This window comes from Eleutherodactylus coqui, chromosome 3, assembly GCF_035609145.1.
Source record: "Eleutherodactylus coqui strain aEleCoq1 chromosome 3, aEleCoq1.hap1, whole genome shotgun sequence".
In the NCBI taxonomy this organism is placed as follows: domain Eukaryota; kingdom Metazoa; phylum Chordata; class Amphibia; order Anura; family Eleutherodactylidae; genus Eleutherodactylus; species Eleutherodactylus coqui.
In genome coordinates, this window is record NC_089839.1 from 4,848,809 (window position 1) to 4,865,477 (window position 16,669).

The 16,669-nt window shown below is 49.0% G+C and overlaps 1 protein-coding gene across 1 annotated transcript in view; it reads right to left on the minus strand.

Annotated features, from left to right (window-relative positions):
• The window catches only part of USH2A (usherin), a 903,954-nt gene that overhangs the window by 492,392 nt on the left and 394,893 nt on the right, over positions 1-16,669 (minus strand). The window contains exon 28 of the mRNA XM_066594449.1: positions 4,669-4,854. Within this exon, the coding sequence (XP_066450546.1) occupies positions 4,669-4,854 (186 nt within the window). The remainder of the gene's footprint in view (positions 1-4,668; positions 4,855-16,669) is intronic.

Below are 16,669 nucleotides of genomic sequence, written 5' to 3' on the forward strand. Positions count from 1 at the left end.
AAGAGCCCAGACCGAAGAGCTTTAGCAAAACCGGAGGCACACAGTTTTTTACTGACTCTTGCAAAATGACAGGTTAGAATTCACTTGACAGTTTTAGTAGGCAGTAGAAACTGCTACAGTTCTTCTCTCACACATAAAACGACAGATTAGGTTTCCTGAACTCTCTTTTGGAGGATAAGACTGCCAGACTAAGTTAGCAGGTTGCTGCGTTGGGCAGTTATTTGTGGAGGAATGGAAGGACAAGTGCAGGCTATCTCATGGACATCCTGACTTCTGACTCAACAGGGATATGGTAAACCCACCGTTCCTAGGCCTGATTTCCTTCCAGCTGCACAAGGTTTCCCCTGACTCAGATGCCTTCTGGTGTGGTGGAAAAAGACTCTCCTGTTGCCAGCTCCATGACTTGAATTCCCCAGGCACTGCTTGACTTGGTCCAGCCTACATTAGGCTCGACCTAACTTGAGCTCAGACTTCGTCTACCCTCCTTCTTTCTCTGCCCCAGACTGACTTGGACCCTACCCAAGCTCTGACCCTTTGCACTATCCCCACCAACCAATCCTGTGCTAAAGGAAGTTCCCAGTACCCAATCCCAGTGCCGGTTAAGGTTGATTGTCAAGGGACAGAGAGGGTTAGGTTGAATTGTGCTCAGTTATACCCAGGTTAGACAGAGAAGACACCAGACACTGACTGACCTTTTTGTGACCTATCTAGGCCTAGACACATGAATTAACCCAATTGACAAAACACACATACATGCATATATACACAACAAATGAGGTAGCTAAATAAGTGCTGTAGGGCCCCAACTCTGGGCCACTACAGATTCCCTTTTGCTGGATGCTTTCCTCGCTCGTGCCATTCTCTGTATACTCTCCACACCATTACAAAAGATAATCCCCCCGCGGTTGGCGGTGAGACCCCGGCTAGTCCAGCATCGATGACCGAACCTCGTAGGAGGTTGCTCTGATCGCTGGAATTTCCCATCTAATGTGGATTCACACTGAAACTGATCCACCAAAACTTGTCATGTGATTTTATGTGACATGTCATTTGATTTTTTGACACAGGTATGTCAAAAGCATAAGAAAAGTCAAAGATGCTATTAGATGTTTACAAATTGAAAATGGTGAATTGGTTAAGAATAAGGATGAGCAAGTATACTCGCTAAGGCACTACTCGTTCGAGTAATGTGCTTTAGCCGAGTATCTCCCTGCTCGTCCATAAAGATTCGGGGACCGCCGCGGCTGACAGGTGAGTCGCGGCGGGGAGCAGGGGAGAGCAGGCGGGAGAGAGGGAGAGAGAGATCTCCCCTCCGTTCCTCCCCGCTCTCCCCCGCAGCTCCTTGCCCCGCGGCGGCCCCCGAATCTTTAGGGACGAGCGGGGAGATACTCGGCTAAGGCACATTACTGGAACGAGTAGTGCTTTAGAGAGTATACTCGCTCATCCTTAGTTAAGAATGATGTTAAGAAGGACGAATTTTTAAATTCCTATTTTGTATCTGTTTTCTCTCAGAAAGTAGATGGAACATCAGATGACCTTCCCTGTGCTATTGGGGGGAATAAAAGAATGCAGGCTATCTGTAAGCAGAGAGATGATGAGGGAACACTTGGCTAACTTACATGAATTCAAGTCTCAAGGTCCAGATGAATTACATCCTAGGATACTAAAGGAAGCAGCGGAGTTAATTGCTGAACCACTCGCCATAATCTATGAAAATTCCTGAAGAACAGGCGAAGTCCCAGAAGATTGGAAAAAGTCAAAAAAGGGAAGAATGTGGATCCAGGAAACTACAGGCCTGTGAGCCTGACTTCTATACCGGGAAAGATCTCTGAACAAATTATTAAACAGCATGTGTGCAAGTACTTTGATGAGAATGTAGTAATTAACCAGAGCCAGCATGGGTTTGTAACAAACAAGTCATGCCAGACTAATCTAATTTCCTTCTATGACAGAATTACCGACTGCGTTGATCAGGGAAATGCGGTGGATATAGTATATCTTGTCTTTAGTAAAGCATTTGACAAAGTATCTCATACGATACTTATTGAAAAAATGACCAAATATAAGATTGACAAGGCAACTGTTAGGTGGATTCACAACTGGCTGAGTGATCGTACTCAAAGAGTGGTCATAAATGGCTGCACATCCAAGTGGAAGAATGTATCAAGTGGGGGACCACAAGGCTCTGTCCTAGGCCCAGTGTTGGTCAACATTGTTATAAATGATCTGGAGGAGAAAATTGGTGCTAAAATGATCAAATTAGCTAAAGATACAAACAGAAAGGTATTTAACAAGGAGAAATACAAAGTCTTGCATCTGGGCAAGAAAAAGGAAAAAAGCACATACAGAATGGGAGGAATTGGGCTAAGCAGCAGCACATGTGAAAAAGACTTGGGTATACTAATATATCATAGCCTGAACATGAGTCAACAATGTGATGCAGCAGCCAAAAAGGCAGACACAATTCTGGGATGTATTAGGAGAAGCATAGAGTCTAGATCACGTGAGATCATTATCCCCCTCTACTCTTCCTTAGTCAGACCTCATCTGGAATACTGGGTCCAGTTCTGGGCACCCTGATTTAAAAAAATACATTGACAAACTGGAGCAAGTTACCTAGATGGTGAGCAGTCTGCAAATCATGTCCTATGAGAAACGGGTAAAGGATCTTGGAATGTTTAGCGTGCAGAAGAGAAGGCTGAGAGGAGACTTAATAGGGGTCTACAAATATCTGAAGGGCTGTCACAGTGCAGAGGGATCAGCCATATTCTCATCTGTACAAGGAAAGACTAGAAGCAATGGGATGAAACTGAGAGGGAGGAGACACAGATTAGATATTAGACAGTGAGGGGGATCAATGAGTGGAACAGGTTGCCATCAGAAGTGGGGAGTTCTCCTTCAATGGAAGTCTTCAGAGGCTGGACAAATATCTGTCTGGGATGATTTAGTGATCCTGCACTGAGCAGGGGGTTGGACCCAATGACCCTGGAGGACCTGATGACCCCAGAGGTCCCAATGACCCCAGAGGACCAGAGGAACCTTCCAACCCTACCTTTCTAGGATTCTATGACCGCCCGTTGTGTCCAGTGTTGAAGTAAAGTATCACCTCACACTCGCATGTTTCCATCTTTCCTATTGATGAAACCTGCATAGAAATCACAAAATACTTTCAGTGAATGGCACGATTTTCTGAATGCGAATGGGTCCACGTATGCCGCGCTGATGTCATGCTTACCATGAGACCGCAGAAGGATGACCCCCGCCTGCATGAAGAGCCCTCTGTCCACAGGAGGATGACCCCCGCCTGCATGAAGAGCCCTCTGTCCACAGGAGGATGACCCCCGCCTGCATAAAGAGCCCTCTGTCCGCTGGAGGATGACCCCTGCCTGCATGAAGAGCCCTCTGTCCGCAGGAGGATGACCCCGGGGGTCCCTTCCAACTCTACCATTGTAGGATTCTATGATTCTATTCTGCACTCTGGGGTCACAGGGAAAATTTCCATCCAGAAAAGCGTCAATCATGAGAGGGCCAGGGGCTCTAATAAAGGGGCAGGGTCAAATAAAGGAGTCTGTTAGGTTGTGTAGAACTGTAGTCCTATGAGTTTCAAAGATAATATACAAATATGAAAATTAAGAATTTGGCATTTTTGGGCGCTGGGACCCCCCACCCTGGGGGGTGCAGGGATGGCGGTTGCACATGAGCCCCAGTGCCTGATCAGAATCTCGGACTATCACTATTTTCACAAAGTGAATTTCGATCAGTCTCACTAACTCAAATTTCCCTAAAAGTGGGGCAGTTTCTAGAAATGTAACGGATCTTTGACCACTAATAAAAGTTGTTATAAGGACTTAGGGCTTTAAGACGGGTGTATTGAAAAATACGCTCGCTCCTCTGCAATTTATTAGCACAGTGGCTGAGTGTACTTCGCGCGCATGCCTTGCACAGGCTCCACTAGTTCACAAGGATGAGGGAATCGTCCCGCCCTGATATAAATGGCTATTAAGCCAAACAAGGTGCCGGAACAAAGCGATGTGCAAACTCACGCTTACTTATGTGCACATCTGCGCTCCTCCCATAGACCTCTATAGGCCTCTTTGTGTGTAAATGTGCACAACATACAGCAAGTCCTAGATTTTTGCACCCACAAGACCTGCACAAAACTTCTGAAGAAACCGTTAAAGTGTATCTGACATTTCAGGCAACTTTTTCAGATAAGCTGCCATGTATGTAGATGAGGGACAGCAATATATCTGTTGACTATGTGGCGTGTATCCTGCATTTAGCACCATTTCCCCCTCTGTAGGCTGTACAGTAGATATCATTTCCAGTTTTCCCTCAGCTGCTGGGTGCAGTCTTTCTGCTGCTCTCTGGTTTTGCATCAGCTTTCTTCTCCTTCTCTACTCTCCATAGATTTCTATGGGCAGCATGAGTCCTCCTCCTCCTCCTCCTCTAATCCATCTGGGTGGCTCTGTTACTAGACATGGCGGCAGGCATGAGAGACCTTTTTAGGTTACAAGAAGTGATTTGCACATTTGTTATTTATCACATTAGTAAAATGTTGTTGAAAAGCTAATGACCATTAAAAATGAGTGAATTTGTACAAAAATTAAACAACAGTTTTAGCCCGGGAGGCACGGAGTAATATTTGGCATTGCTTCTATGACTTACCATTGCTCTGAGTGGTGTCCAGAATTACAGCTCGGCTTGTAGATACGTTTGGGTTGTTTTCTGGTTCTGCTGTTAAAATATATTGTTCAATCACTCCTCTGATGTCGGCAGGCCTCTCCCAGGTCACGTCCACACTGGATCCACTCAGGTGGAGGACGTCCAGAAGAATCTGACCGCTGGGCGCCACTAGAAAAAAGGCAAAAATACACGGATGTTATATTTCCTGATCTGGAGGGCAGCACTGTCCGTCCTCCAGGAAGACGAGCAGATCCTGTAGTGGAGTAAGGATTTCTTTAAAAGTCTGGTACAGGATTATTAAAAGCATCTTACAGAAAGAGTGCCACACCTGACCATGGGTCACGTCAAGTCCTGCAGCCAAAGACGTAACTTCAACCTCCTGGGCCCTAATGCAAAATCTGTAACGAGGCCCCCAAATACCACGTTCCATTTATAATACTGCTGTCTTCTCATGTGATAGAGGGGCCTTTGGGCCCCCAAGGCTTCAAGGCCGGGTTGCTAAGGCTTCCTCTACACCCTGTACAGCAGCGCCGCTGCCTGCAGCTCAGCTCTATTGAATTTAAAGAAAGTGATCTACAATACCGCACACAATCAGTGGATGGATGTTTGTGAAATAAAGCCATTTTTGTCCCAATCCTGTACATTTTGCTAATATTGTGCACATAATAAAATAGAACATGTGTTCATGTGTAGGGGTGGGGTTGTATGCTGCTACCAATTGTTTCTTGCTTTAGACAACCAGACTGATGTGTTAGTGGTTGTTACTTTAGGAGGAGGAGGAGCGCAGCAAGCTGGTCTGAGGGGGAACGGGAAGGGAGGCAGAGTATGTGTGAGCAAGGAGGAGGAAGGATGGCAATGCTGCTGGTCCTGGAGCAGGGGACACCCCCCAGAGCAGGGGATACTCCCCGGAGCAGCAGATACTCCCGAGAGCAGCGGATACTCCTCGGAGCAGGGGATACACCCCGGAGCAGGGGATACACCCCAGAGCAGGGGATAGCTCCTGGAGCAGAGGATACTTCCCAGAGAAGAGGACACTCCCCAGAGCAGGGGATACTCCCCAGAGCCGGGGATACACCCCAGAGCAGGGGATACTCCCCAGAGCAGCGGATACTCCCCAGAGCAGCGGATACTCCTCGGAGCAGGGGATACACCCCGGAGCAGGGGATACTTCCTGGAGCAGAGGATACTCCCCAGAGCAGGGGATACTCCCCAGAGCAGAGGATACTCCCCAGAGCAGAGGATACTTCCCAGAGCAGGGGATACTCCATGGAGCAGGGGATACTTCCCAGAGCAGGGGATACTCCCCAGAGCAGAGGATACTACCCAGAGCAGGGGATACTCCATGGAGCAGGGGATACTTCCCAGAGCAGAGGATAATCCCCAGAGCAGGGGACACTCCCCACAGCAGAGGATAATCCCCAGAGCAGTGCTGTGTGGGAGGCTGCATCTCTAGGGGCGTAGAGTGCCTGGAAGATACAGCTAAGCTGCCCATAATCACAGCAGGAGGCACAGAGGAAAGTACAACCATGCAGAGACCTTCTTGAGCTCTCCTCTCTCCATAAAGCCTATCAGGTATTTACCTCATCGGAGGAAATAAAAGTGATACCGACTGGAGAAACAGGTAGCTAAAAAATACTTACTAACAAATAACCCCCGACCCATGGGATATCCAAACACTTAAAGGGGTATTCTTGCGATGGGGCATTTTTTTCTCTCCAGTTTTCATCTATCCACTGGATGGGCGAAAACTAATAGATTGGGGACCCCCCTATTTCAGAGTTCTAGTTCCAGTCTTCCATTTCTTTAGTGTAGTGGGGGTTATAGCCACTGGTCCCACTCGCGCAGCAGCTGCTCCACTCCTCTCAACAATGCAGATGACCGAGCACTGGGCCCTACTATTTCTGTCAGCCCCACTGTAATTAATAGAGCCATGCCGCTGCATTAATTTCAGTATTGCAGAGACAGCTGAGCACGGCACTCGGTTTCTGGTGTAAATTGTATTACACTATAATCACTCTGTTGTGGTTGACCACGCCCCCTCCTGACAAGCAACGCCCCTTTCCAGAAAAGTGGTAAGGGTGACGTTAAAACCAGAAAAGTCACCCATTTTTGTGCAAGTGTGGCTGCAACATAACTTGCGACTGTTCAACGCAAGAATTCTGAATTTCCCCTCTGTTCTAGAAGGAGCGTTCCTCTGTGCTCACGGTCACTCCTGCTGTAGGGGCGGCCATCACCAGGACTTCACCCCACATATCCATAAGTAAATCACCAAGCCCAATAAAATGATTCAGCGCTGGTCCACTTCTACGTTATCCCAGTGCAGCCGACATCCCTCTGTGAAGGGAGACTACAGCACAGATCATTCAGTCATCTGCTATGGTCCTTTCAGTCAAAAGATTGTTGGGGGTCCCAGAGGTCAGACCCCCATCCAGGGGTGGACATTTTGCATGTGGGGCTGATTTGGCTGCACAGGGACCCAAGTGGGTTGGGAGGCCGTGATGGTCCTTTCAGTCACATAATTGGTGGGGGCTTAGAGGTCAGATCCCCATCCAGAGGCAGACATTCTGACTGTGCACCCGGTGTGGCTGCACAGGGACCTTAGTGGGTTGGGGGGGCTGATGCCTGGTCTTGTCCAGGGGTCAGTGCATGGGCAGACACCTTTTTAAAACTGATTGTAGCGGATGTGCTCTAAAATAAAAAAACAAACAAAAACAAACAATTACCCTCAGCTGCATCGATCTATCTGGTCCCAGTCTCTGTATCGGTCCCCAAAAGACTCAGGCCAGATTTCACTATTGTTATACATGACATACAGAATCCTTGTGAATGCACTGCTGACACAACTGACCAACTGGCATAACTGGCATAACTTCAGAAGCAAATATCGGCAACTGTGGATAAAGCTGAGGATCTTGAGAATTGTCTGCGGCGAGCTATTCGCTTGGTTGGCCTTCCAATAAAAGTGGAGGGCGCTGATGCGGGTGGCTTTCTTGAAGCATGGCTAAAGAATTTGCTAGACCCCTCTACTTTCTCCTTATTTCTTACTATTGAACTTGCTCATAGGGTTTCTGATTGCCAGGGACCACCGGGCGGCCCCCCCAAGGCCGTTGCTGGCTACACTGCTCAATTATAGAGCTAGAGACACTATCCTCCATGCAGTCCGGGACAACGGAGGCTATCCTGCCTAATGGCTCCAGCGTTTCTTTCTACCCAGACTTCTCTAGCTCTATAAGGAAACAGTGGATTAATGTAACAAGGTCTACATGAAGCTCTGAGAGAAGGGCTACAATGATGTAATGTTATTCCCAGCTACCTAGAGTATCATTGATGGGGCGTCCACTAGGTTTTTCAGCTCCCCGGCAGATGCTTGGCCTGGGTTAATGTTGCCCCATGAGTTCTTCCCTGGAATAGCCTTCCATGATGACTAAATACCTTGTTTATTGCCAATTTATATTTGCGGTTTCACAATCTCTCTTGTGTTCCCATGAATATGTTCACATTCTGTAACGGGTCTCAAACGAGTTTTACCCCTTCGGCCGGTCAGGTGGTGTTGAATATTGTTCACACAGGTCCCCCCCCCCCCCCTCTTTCTTGGTTACTCGTTTGGAGTAAAGGTCTTCCAGAGTTCTCTCATTAGACATGGAGCTCTATGGATTTGCTGCGTTCTCTGAACCAATGGTTCATTATACGGGGTGACTGTCTGAACGAGCGCACAAGCGGCTGACGTCACCGCTAGGTGTTCACGCTTCTGCAGAATGAGAGTCGCTCACTTCTCGCTCAGTGCTTCACACACTATATTAAGCGCTGAGCGGGTAGCGTTTAGACGCAGCGGGAAGTGAGCGAACCAATGATTGGCTGAAACTGAGCGACAAATGAAAAGTGAACGAATAGTGGGATGGCTTTGCATTCTTTGTTTGTTGTAGTTCTCAGGGACTCGGCAATCTTTGCTTTAGATATGCTAGAATCTGTCATTTTTCTTACCCATGCAGGTTTCCTTTGCTCCATAGGCACAGTTTGCCCAACTTTTCTCCCGCTTCCTTTCCCAACAGTCTCTGGTCCAGAATAGATTTTTGCATTGTCAATGGCCGAGGCTAAAATTATGGCCTGAAATGTGTTTGTTCTAAATTTAAAAGAACATTAGTTTTTAATATGCTAAAAAGTTTCTCTGCATATCCTTTATCTTATCGAAACACATTTAGCTGGAAGCTGCTTGCACTTAAGGAAGCCCGGGTGGTTAGGGAATCTCGCACTGCTTCCTCCAACTTCTCACGGGGAGTTTCTGTCCTCACAGCCAAGTCCCGGCCTTCTGAGACTGCCGGCGTGGACTCTGATCACTATGGTAAATATGTCATATTATATGGTATGATAATTAATTTTGCACTGTCACTACTTTGTGTTTATTAGAGATGAGCGAGCACCAAAATACTCGGGTGCTCGTTGCTCAAGTCGAACTTTCCGCGATGCTCGAGAGTTCGTTTAGAGTAACAAACCCCATTGAAGTCAATGGGCGACTCGAGCATTTTTGTATATCACCCATTCTCCGCTAAGGTTTTCATTTGTGCAAATCTGCAAAACCTACGAAAGTGATGGAAATGACACAGAAACGGATAGGGCAGGCGAGGGGCTACATGTTGGGCTGCATCTCAGGTTCCCAGGTCCCACTATTAAGCCACAATAGGGGCAAGAGTCTGCCCCCCCCCTAACAATTTTTACTTCGGACAAACCCTCATTAGCAAGGCACACCTTAGCTAAGCACCACACTACCTCCAACAAAGCACAATCACTGCCTGCTTGACACTCCGCTGCCACTTCTCCTGGGTTACATGCTGCCCAACCCCCCGCACGACCCTGCGTCCGCAGCGCACACAAAAGTGTCCCTGCGCAGCCTTCAGCTGCCCTCATGCCACACCACCCTCATGTCTATTTATAAGTGCGTCTGCCATGAGGAGGAACCGCAGGCACACACTGCAGAGGGTTGGCAGGGCCAGGCAGCAACCCTCTTTGATAGGCATGGGCGATAGCCCACAATGCTGTTGAGAATTGATAATAGAGTGACGTTCCATCTTCATTCCAATCCAGTGCCAGGAGCTGCAAACGTGGGCATAAATGGGCCTCAGCTGCCAGCCCAGCACTCCTACACATCTCCACAATGCAGCAATACTCGGTGTGGGAAGTATGTGAGCGGGCCCTGGGTCAGCCTCTGTCCCAGCCAACACCTTGTGTGGCCCAAGGTGCTGCGAGTGACATAGCAATGGGGACTCCATGTGCCCACACACTACTCATTCTGTTTGGGTGTCGGATACCTCATCGACAACGCAAGGGGTAAACCATCTGCACTCTGCACCCTACCCGAGTCTGTCAGTGTTTTGGGGGCAGACAGGTAAAACACCTCAATGGAAAGTCTGTGTGCACGCGCAGCATGGGTGGCTGGCTGGAACCCACAGACGGTACATCAAGAAGTCCCATTGCTGTGCCCCGGATAGCTGAGGTTATGTGAGAGGAAATACATGTTGGCTTCGGCCCACACTCCATGCCCTAGACATTCTGGGTTTTTTTCAAAAGTGCCAGGCAGGTACAACTCCGCTATGGCAAGTCTGTGTGCACCCACAGCATGGATGGCTAGCAGGAACCCACAGATGGTACATCAAGAAATCCCATTGCAGTGCCCCGGATAGCTGTAGTAACGTGAGAGAAAATACATGTTGGCCTCGGCCCACAATCCATGCCCCAGTCAGTGGTTTTTGGGGGGGCCAGATAGGTAGAACACCGCGATGGGAAGACTTAGTGCACCCATAGTATACACAGACCCTGTAATATTCATGTAGCAAAGGTATAAGCTGACCCCAGTAACAGTTATGTTGCAGAAGTCTAGGGGGACCCCAGTAACATTTCATTGGCAGAAGTATAGGCAGACCCCTGTAATATTTACATGCCAGAAGTATAGGCAGACCCCAGTAACATTTTAGTAGCAGAAGTATACGCAGACCCCCTAGTAACATTTATGTAGCAGCAGTATTGGCAGACCCCTGTAACATTTGTGTAGCAGCAGTATATGCAGACCCCTGTAACATTAGTGTAGCAGCAGTATATACAGACCCCTGTAACATTTCAGTAGCAGCAGTACAGGCAGAGCCCAGTATTCGTAACATTTCAGTAGTAACAGTATAGACAGACCCCAGCAACATTTCTGTATTAACAGTATAGAGAGAGCCGAGTAACATTTCTGTAGTAACAGTATATGCAGACCCCAGTAACATTTATGTAGCAGAAGTATAGGCAGACCCTGAAACATTTCAGTGGTAGCAGTATAAGCAGACCCCTGAAACATGTATGTAGCAGAAGCATAGGCAGACCCCAGTACCATTTTGTAGCAGCAGTATAGGCAGACCCCTGTACCATTTCTGTAGAAGTAAATGCAGACCCCAGTAACATGTCTGTCGCCACAGTATAAGCAGACCCCAGTAACATTTATGTAGCAGAAGCATAGGCAGACCCCTGTAACATTTCTGTAGTAACAGTATGGACAGATCCCAGTTACATTTCTGTAGCAGAAGCATAGGCAGACCCCAGTAACATCCTTGTGGCAGCAGTATATGCAGACCCCTGCAAAATTTACGTGGCAGCAGTATAGGCAGACCCCAGTAACATTTTTGTAGCAGACGTATACGCAGACCCCTGTAACATTTCTGTAGTAACACTATAGACAGATCCCAGTAACATTTCTGTAGCAGAAGTGTAGGCAGACCCCTGTAACATTTATGTGGCAGCAGTATTGGCAGACCCCAGTAACATCCTTGTGGCGGTAGTATAGGAAGACCCCTGTAACATTTACGTGGCAGAAGTATAGGCAGACCCCTCTAACATTTAAGTGGCAGCAGTATAGGCAGACCCTAGTAACATCCTTGTGGCAGCAGTATAGGCAGACCCCTGTAATATTTACATGGCAGAAGTATAGGCAGACCCCTGTAACATTCAAGTGGCAACAGTATAGGCAGACCCCTGTCACATGTAAGTCGCAGCAGTATAGGCAGACTCCTGTAACTTTCTTGTAGCAGAAATATAGGCAGGCATACCCCAGTATAGGCCAACCTCTGAGACAGTGGGATACCATGAGCTTAGGCGAAGGCTGGGAAAATTAGTTGGATAAGAGTGTAGGCGTGGGCCCTAAAAATTAGTGTACCAATAGTATAAGTGTACTTCTGAAAAATTTATCAACCGAGAGGGCAGGTGAAACCCATAAATATTTTTTTAAAGATACAGCTCACTGTTGCTTAATTTGTAACAGAGCCTGGAGGCAGCCCTGTTGAAAAAATTGGTTCATGTTACAGTCTCAATACTTTTGAAACTTTGAAAAATTGTAAAAACATTGGTCGATGTAGATGAGCCTTTTTGGCCGCAGAAAAATTGTCCGTTCAGCGTGATGACATGTTGTTTCTGGAGGAGGAGTAGCAGGAGGACGACTAATGTCAGAGTCAGATTGACAAAGATAAATGCCCTGTTTTCCCGGTGATAGAGAAGAGTGCTTTTATCTGCGGTTGCAGCGAAAAGAATCTTTAGGTTCTGCTGCTCTCCGCCAGTGGAGAAGAGAAGTCTGGGGAAATCCCGGCTTTGTTCATCTTTATGAGTGTAAGCATGTCGGCATTGGCAGTTGACAGGGGGGTACGCTTGTCTGGGATGATTCCCCCAGCTGCACTAAACACCCTCTCTGACAAGACGCTAGCGGCAGGGCAAGCCAGCACCTCCAGGGAATACAGCGCAAGTTCGTGCCACATGTCCAGCTTTGACACCCAATAGTTGTATGAGGCAGAGGCGTCACGGAGGACGGTGGTACGATCGGCTACGTACTCCCTCACCATCTTTTTACTGTGCTCCCTCTGACTCAGCCTTGACTGGGGAGTGGTGACGTGGTCTTGCTGGGGAGCCATAAAGCTGGCAAAAGCCTTGGAGAGTGTTCCCCTGCCTGCGCTAAACATGTTGCCTGATCTCCGCGCCTCCCCTGCTACTTGGCCCTCGGAACTGCGCCTTCTGCCGCTAGCGTTGTCAGATGGGAAGTTTACCATCAGTTTGTCCACCAGGGCCCTGTGGTATTGCATCACTCTCGTACCCCTTTCCTCTTCGGGAATGAGAGTGGAAAGGTTCTCCTTGTACCGTGGGTCGAGAAGGGTGTACACCCAGTAATCCGTAGTGGCCAGAATGCGTGTAACGCGAGGGTCACGAGAAAGGCAGCCTAACATGAAGTCAGCCATGTGTGCCAGGGTACCAGTACGCAACACATTGCTGTCCTCACTAGGAAGATCACTTTCAGGATCCTCCTCCTCCTCCTCGTCAACAGGCCATATACGCTGAACAGATGGGAGGCAAGCAGCATGGGTACCCTCTGCAGTGGGCCCAGCTGTCTCTTCCCCCTCCTCCTCCTGCTCCTCTTCCTCCTCCTCCAAAACGCACTGAGATATAGACATGAGGGTGGTCTGACTATCAAGCGACATACTCTCTTCCCCTGTCTCCTGTTCTGAATGCAAAGCATCAGCCTTTATGCTTTGCAGCGAAGTTCTCAGCAGGCATAGCAGCAGGATGGTAACGCTAATGATTGCAGCGTCGCCGCTCACCATCTGGGTAGACTCCTCAAAGTTTCCGAGGACCTGGCAGATGTCTGCGATCCAGGCCCACTCCTCGATAAAGAATTGGGGAGGCTGACTCCCACTATGCCGCCCATGTTGGAGTTGGTATTCCACTATTGCTCTCCGCTGCTCATACAGCTTGGCCAACATGTGGAGCGTAGAATTCCACCGTGTGGGCACGTCACACAGCAGCCGGTGCTCTGGCAGATTAAACCGATGTTGCAGAGTCCGCAAGGTGGCAGCGTTCGTGGTGGACTTGCGGAAATATGCGCAGACGTGGCGCACCTTGTCGAGCAGGTCAGATAAGTGCGGGTAGTTTTTCAGAAACCACTGAACCACCAGATTGAAGACATGGGCCAGGCATGGCACGTGTGTGAGGCTGCGGAGCTGCAGAGCTGCCACTAGGTTACGGCCATTGTCACACTTGACCATGCCCGGTTGGAGGCTCAGCGGCGAAAGCCAGAGGTCGGTCTGCTCTGTCAGACCCTGAAACAATTCGGGGGCCGTGTGCTTCTTGTCACCTAGGAGGAGGTGGCATAGACCGCCGCAGATACCAGAACCGAGGAAGGACCCGCTATTCTGGGTGTGGGTAGGACGTGTGCGGTCCCAGGCTCGGACTCAGTCCCAGCCGCCACCAAATTCACTCAATGTGCCGTCAGGGAGATATAGTGGCCCTGCCCGCCAGTACTTGTCCACGTGTCCGTGGTTAAGTGGCCCTTCCCAGTAACTGCGTTGGTGAGGGCATGATTGATGTTGCGGGAGACGTGCTGGTGTAGGGCTGGGACGGCACACCGGAAAAAACAGTGGCGACTGGGGACTGAGTAGCGTGGGACCGCCGCCGCCATCATGTTTTTGAAAGCCTCCATTTCCACAAGCCTGTACAGCAGCATCTCCAGGCTGATCAATTTGGCAATGTGCACGTTCAATGCTTGAGCGTACGGGTGCGCGGCGGCGTATTTGCGCTTGCGCTCCAACGCTTGCACTAGCGACAGCTGGACGCTGCACTGTGAGACATTGCTGGATGGGGCCGAGGACAGCAGAGGTGAGGGTGTGGGTGCAGGCCAGGAGGTGCTCGTGCCTGTGTCCTGAGAGGGGGGTTGGATCTGAGTGGCAGGTTGGGGCACAGGGGGAGAGGCAGTGGTGCGACCCAGGGGCGGTGAACGGCCTTCGTCCCACCTTGTGGGATGCTTGGCCATCATATGCCTGCGCATGCTGGTGGTAGTGAGGCTGGTACTGGTGGCTCCCCGGCTGATCTTGGCGCGACACAGGTTGCACACCACTATTCGTCGATCGTCCATGCTCTCACTGAGAAACATCCACAACTTTGAAGACCTAGGCCTCTGCAGGGTGGCTTGGCGCGAGGGGGTGCTTTGGGAAACAGTTGGTGGAGTCTTTGCTCTGGCCCTGCCTCTACCCCTGGCCACCCCACTGCCTCTTCCAAGCTGTCCCACTGCTGCACTTGCCTCCCCCTCTGAAGACCTGTCCTCAGTTGGTTTAGCGAACCAGGTAGGGTCAGTCACCTCATTGTCCAGCAGCTCTTCCTCCGAATCCTCTGTGTGCTCCTCCCTTGGACTTACTGTCCTTACTACTACCTCACAGATAGACAACTGTGTCTCATCATCGTCCTCCTCACCCACTAAAAGCTCTTGAGACAGTTGCCCGAAGTCCCCAGCCTCATCACCCGGACCCCGGGAACTTTCCAAAGGTTGGGCATCGGTCACGACAAACTCCTCAGGAGAGAGAGGAGCTATTTTTCCCCAATCGAGGCAGGGGTCCAAGAACATTTCCTGGGAGTCTGCCTGCTCCTCAGAATGTGTCATTTTCATGGAGTGAGGAGGCTGGGAGGTAGGAGGAGCAGCAGCGAGAGGATTCAGAGTTGCAGCAGTGGACGGCGTAGAAGACTGGGTGGTCGATAGATTGCTGGATGCATTTTCTGCCATCCACGACAGGACCTGCTCACACTGCTCTGTTTGTAATAAAGGTCTACCACGTGGACCCAAAAATTGTGATATGAAGCTAGGGACCCCAGAAACTTGCCTCTCTCCTAATCCCTCAGCAGTCGGCTGCGATTCACCTGAACCAGGAACTCGGCCTGTGCCCACACCCTCACTTGGACCTCCGCGCCCTCATCCGCGTCCACGTCCACGTACTCGACCCCTACCCCTACCCCTCAGCATGATGGATTACGAATAGAGCAGACACAGTTTTAGACAGCCCAATCTCCGAGATAGAGATACTTGAGGCCATAAAGTCGCTGCCGGTAGGGAAAACTCTTGGTATGGATGAACTAATCAATGACTGGTTCAAACTGCACACAGAAATATTGGACCTTCTTTTGTTGCAAGTCTCCGCAGTGTTTGAAAGTGGTAGTCTTCTCCAATCAATGCGGGAGATCTTGGTTGTGTTCTTGCTGAAGCCCAGGAGGGACCCTCATCTGTTGGCTGCCCTATTGGCTCTTACTGACAAGTTTGGCGCTTTCGCAGGGCTTAAAGTAAACTGGGCCAAGTTTGCACTGTTACCGCTTAATAGCTTATAGGTGCCCTCTGCGTCCTCTTTCATATGTATCCCAAATTAAATATCTAGGACTTCAGGTCACCCCAAAACTGGAGCCATACCAGCAACTGAATCTAACCTTCTTGGTAAGCTCTACATTACAAAAACGGAAAACTTCATCTTGTTTGCCTTTATTCCTTATTGGTTATATTAATATTTTCTGGATGATTTATCTACCCAAATTTCTGTATCTGCTACATAACTCAGGTGGTAGACTACATTCACTTTACTGGTGAGGCAGCTAGTCAGGCTTAGCTTGGCCACTCTACAAGCACCAAGGACCTTGGTGGTTTGTCAGCCCCCAACTTGTACTATTACTATCTAGCTAGTGTATTAGTAGCTAGTCATAGATTATGTGGGGCTTGCCAACCCTTTGTTTTGCTACAGATCGCCTAAAGACGCCCTGCGATTACTGGTATGACTAGTGGCTAGTATATGCAGGGTTGCACTTGTCAAGTTGGCATCTAATACTACCCCCCTTTCTCCTAAAGCTCCATTATGGTTTAATCCCCAGTTCCCTCACCTCAATGTATTTGACCATGATAGATATGGGGAATCCTTTGGAGTTAAGTAGCTGGAAGTGATTTTTCCTGAACCTTCAGGATTTCTCACTTTTGCTGACTTTAAAGACATCTTTCAAATTCCTAATAGACTTTTTAGGTGCCCGCAGTTTCGCCTTGCTGTGCAGATTGAATTGGGGTCGCTAGATATTTAATTGAGTATGTCGGAGTTGGAGAGTCTCCTTCGTACCCCAGACTTGGCTAAGCCCCTCACCACCATCTATTCCCTTCTGCAGTCCACGGCAGCTCGAC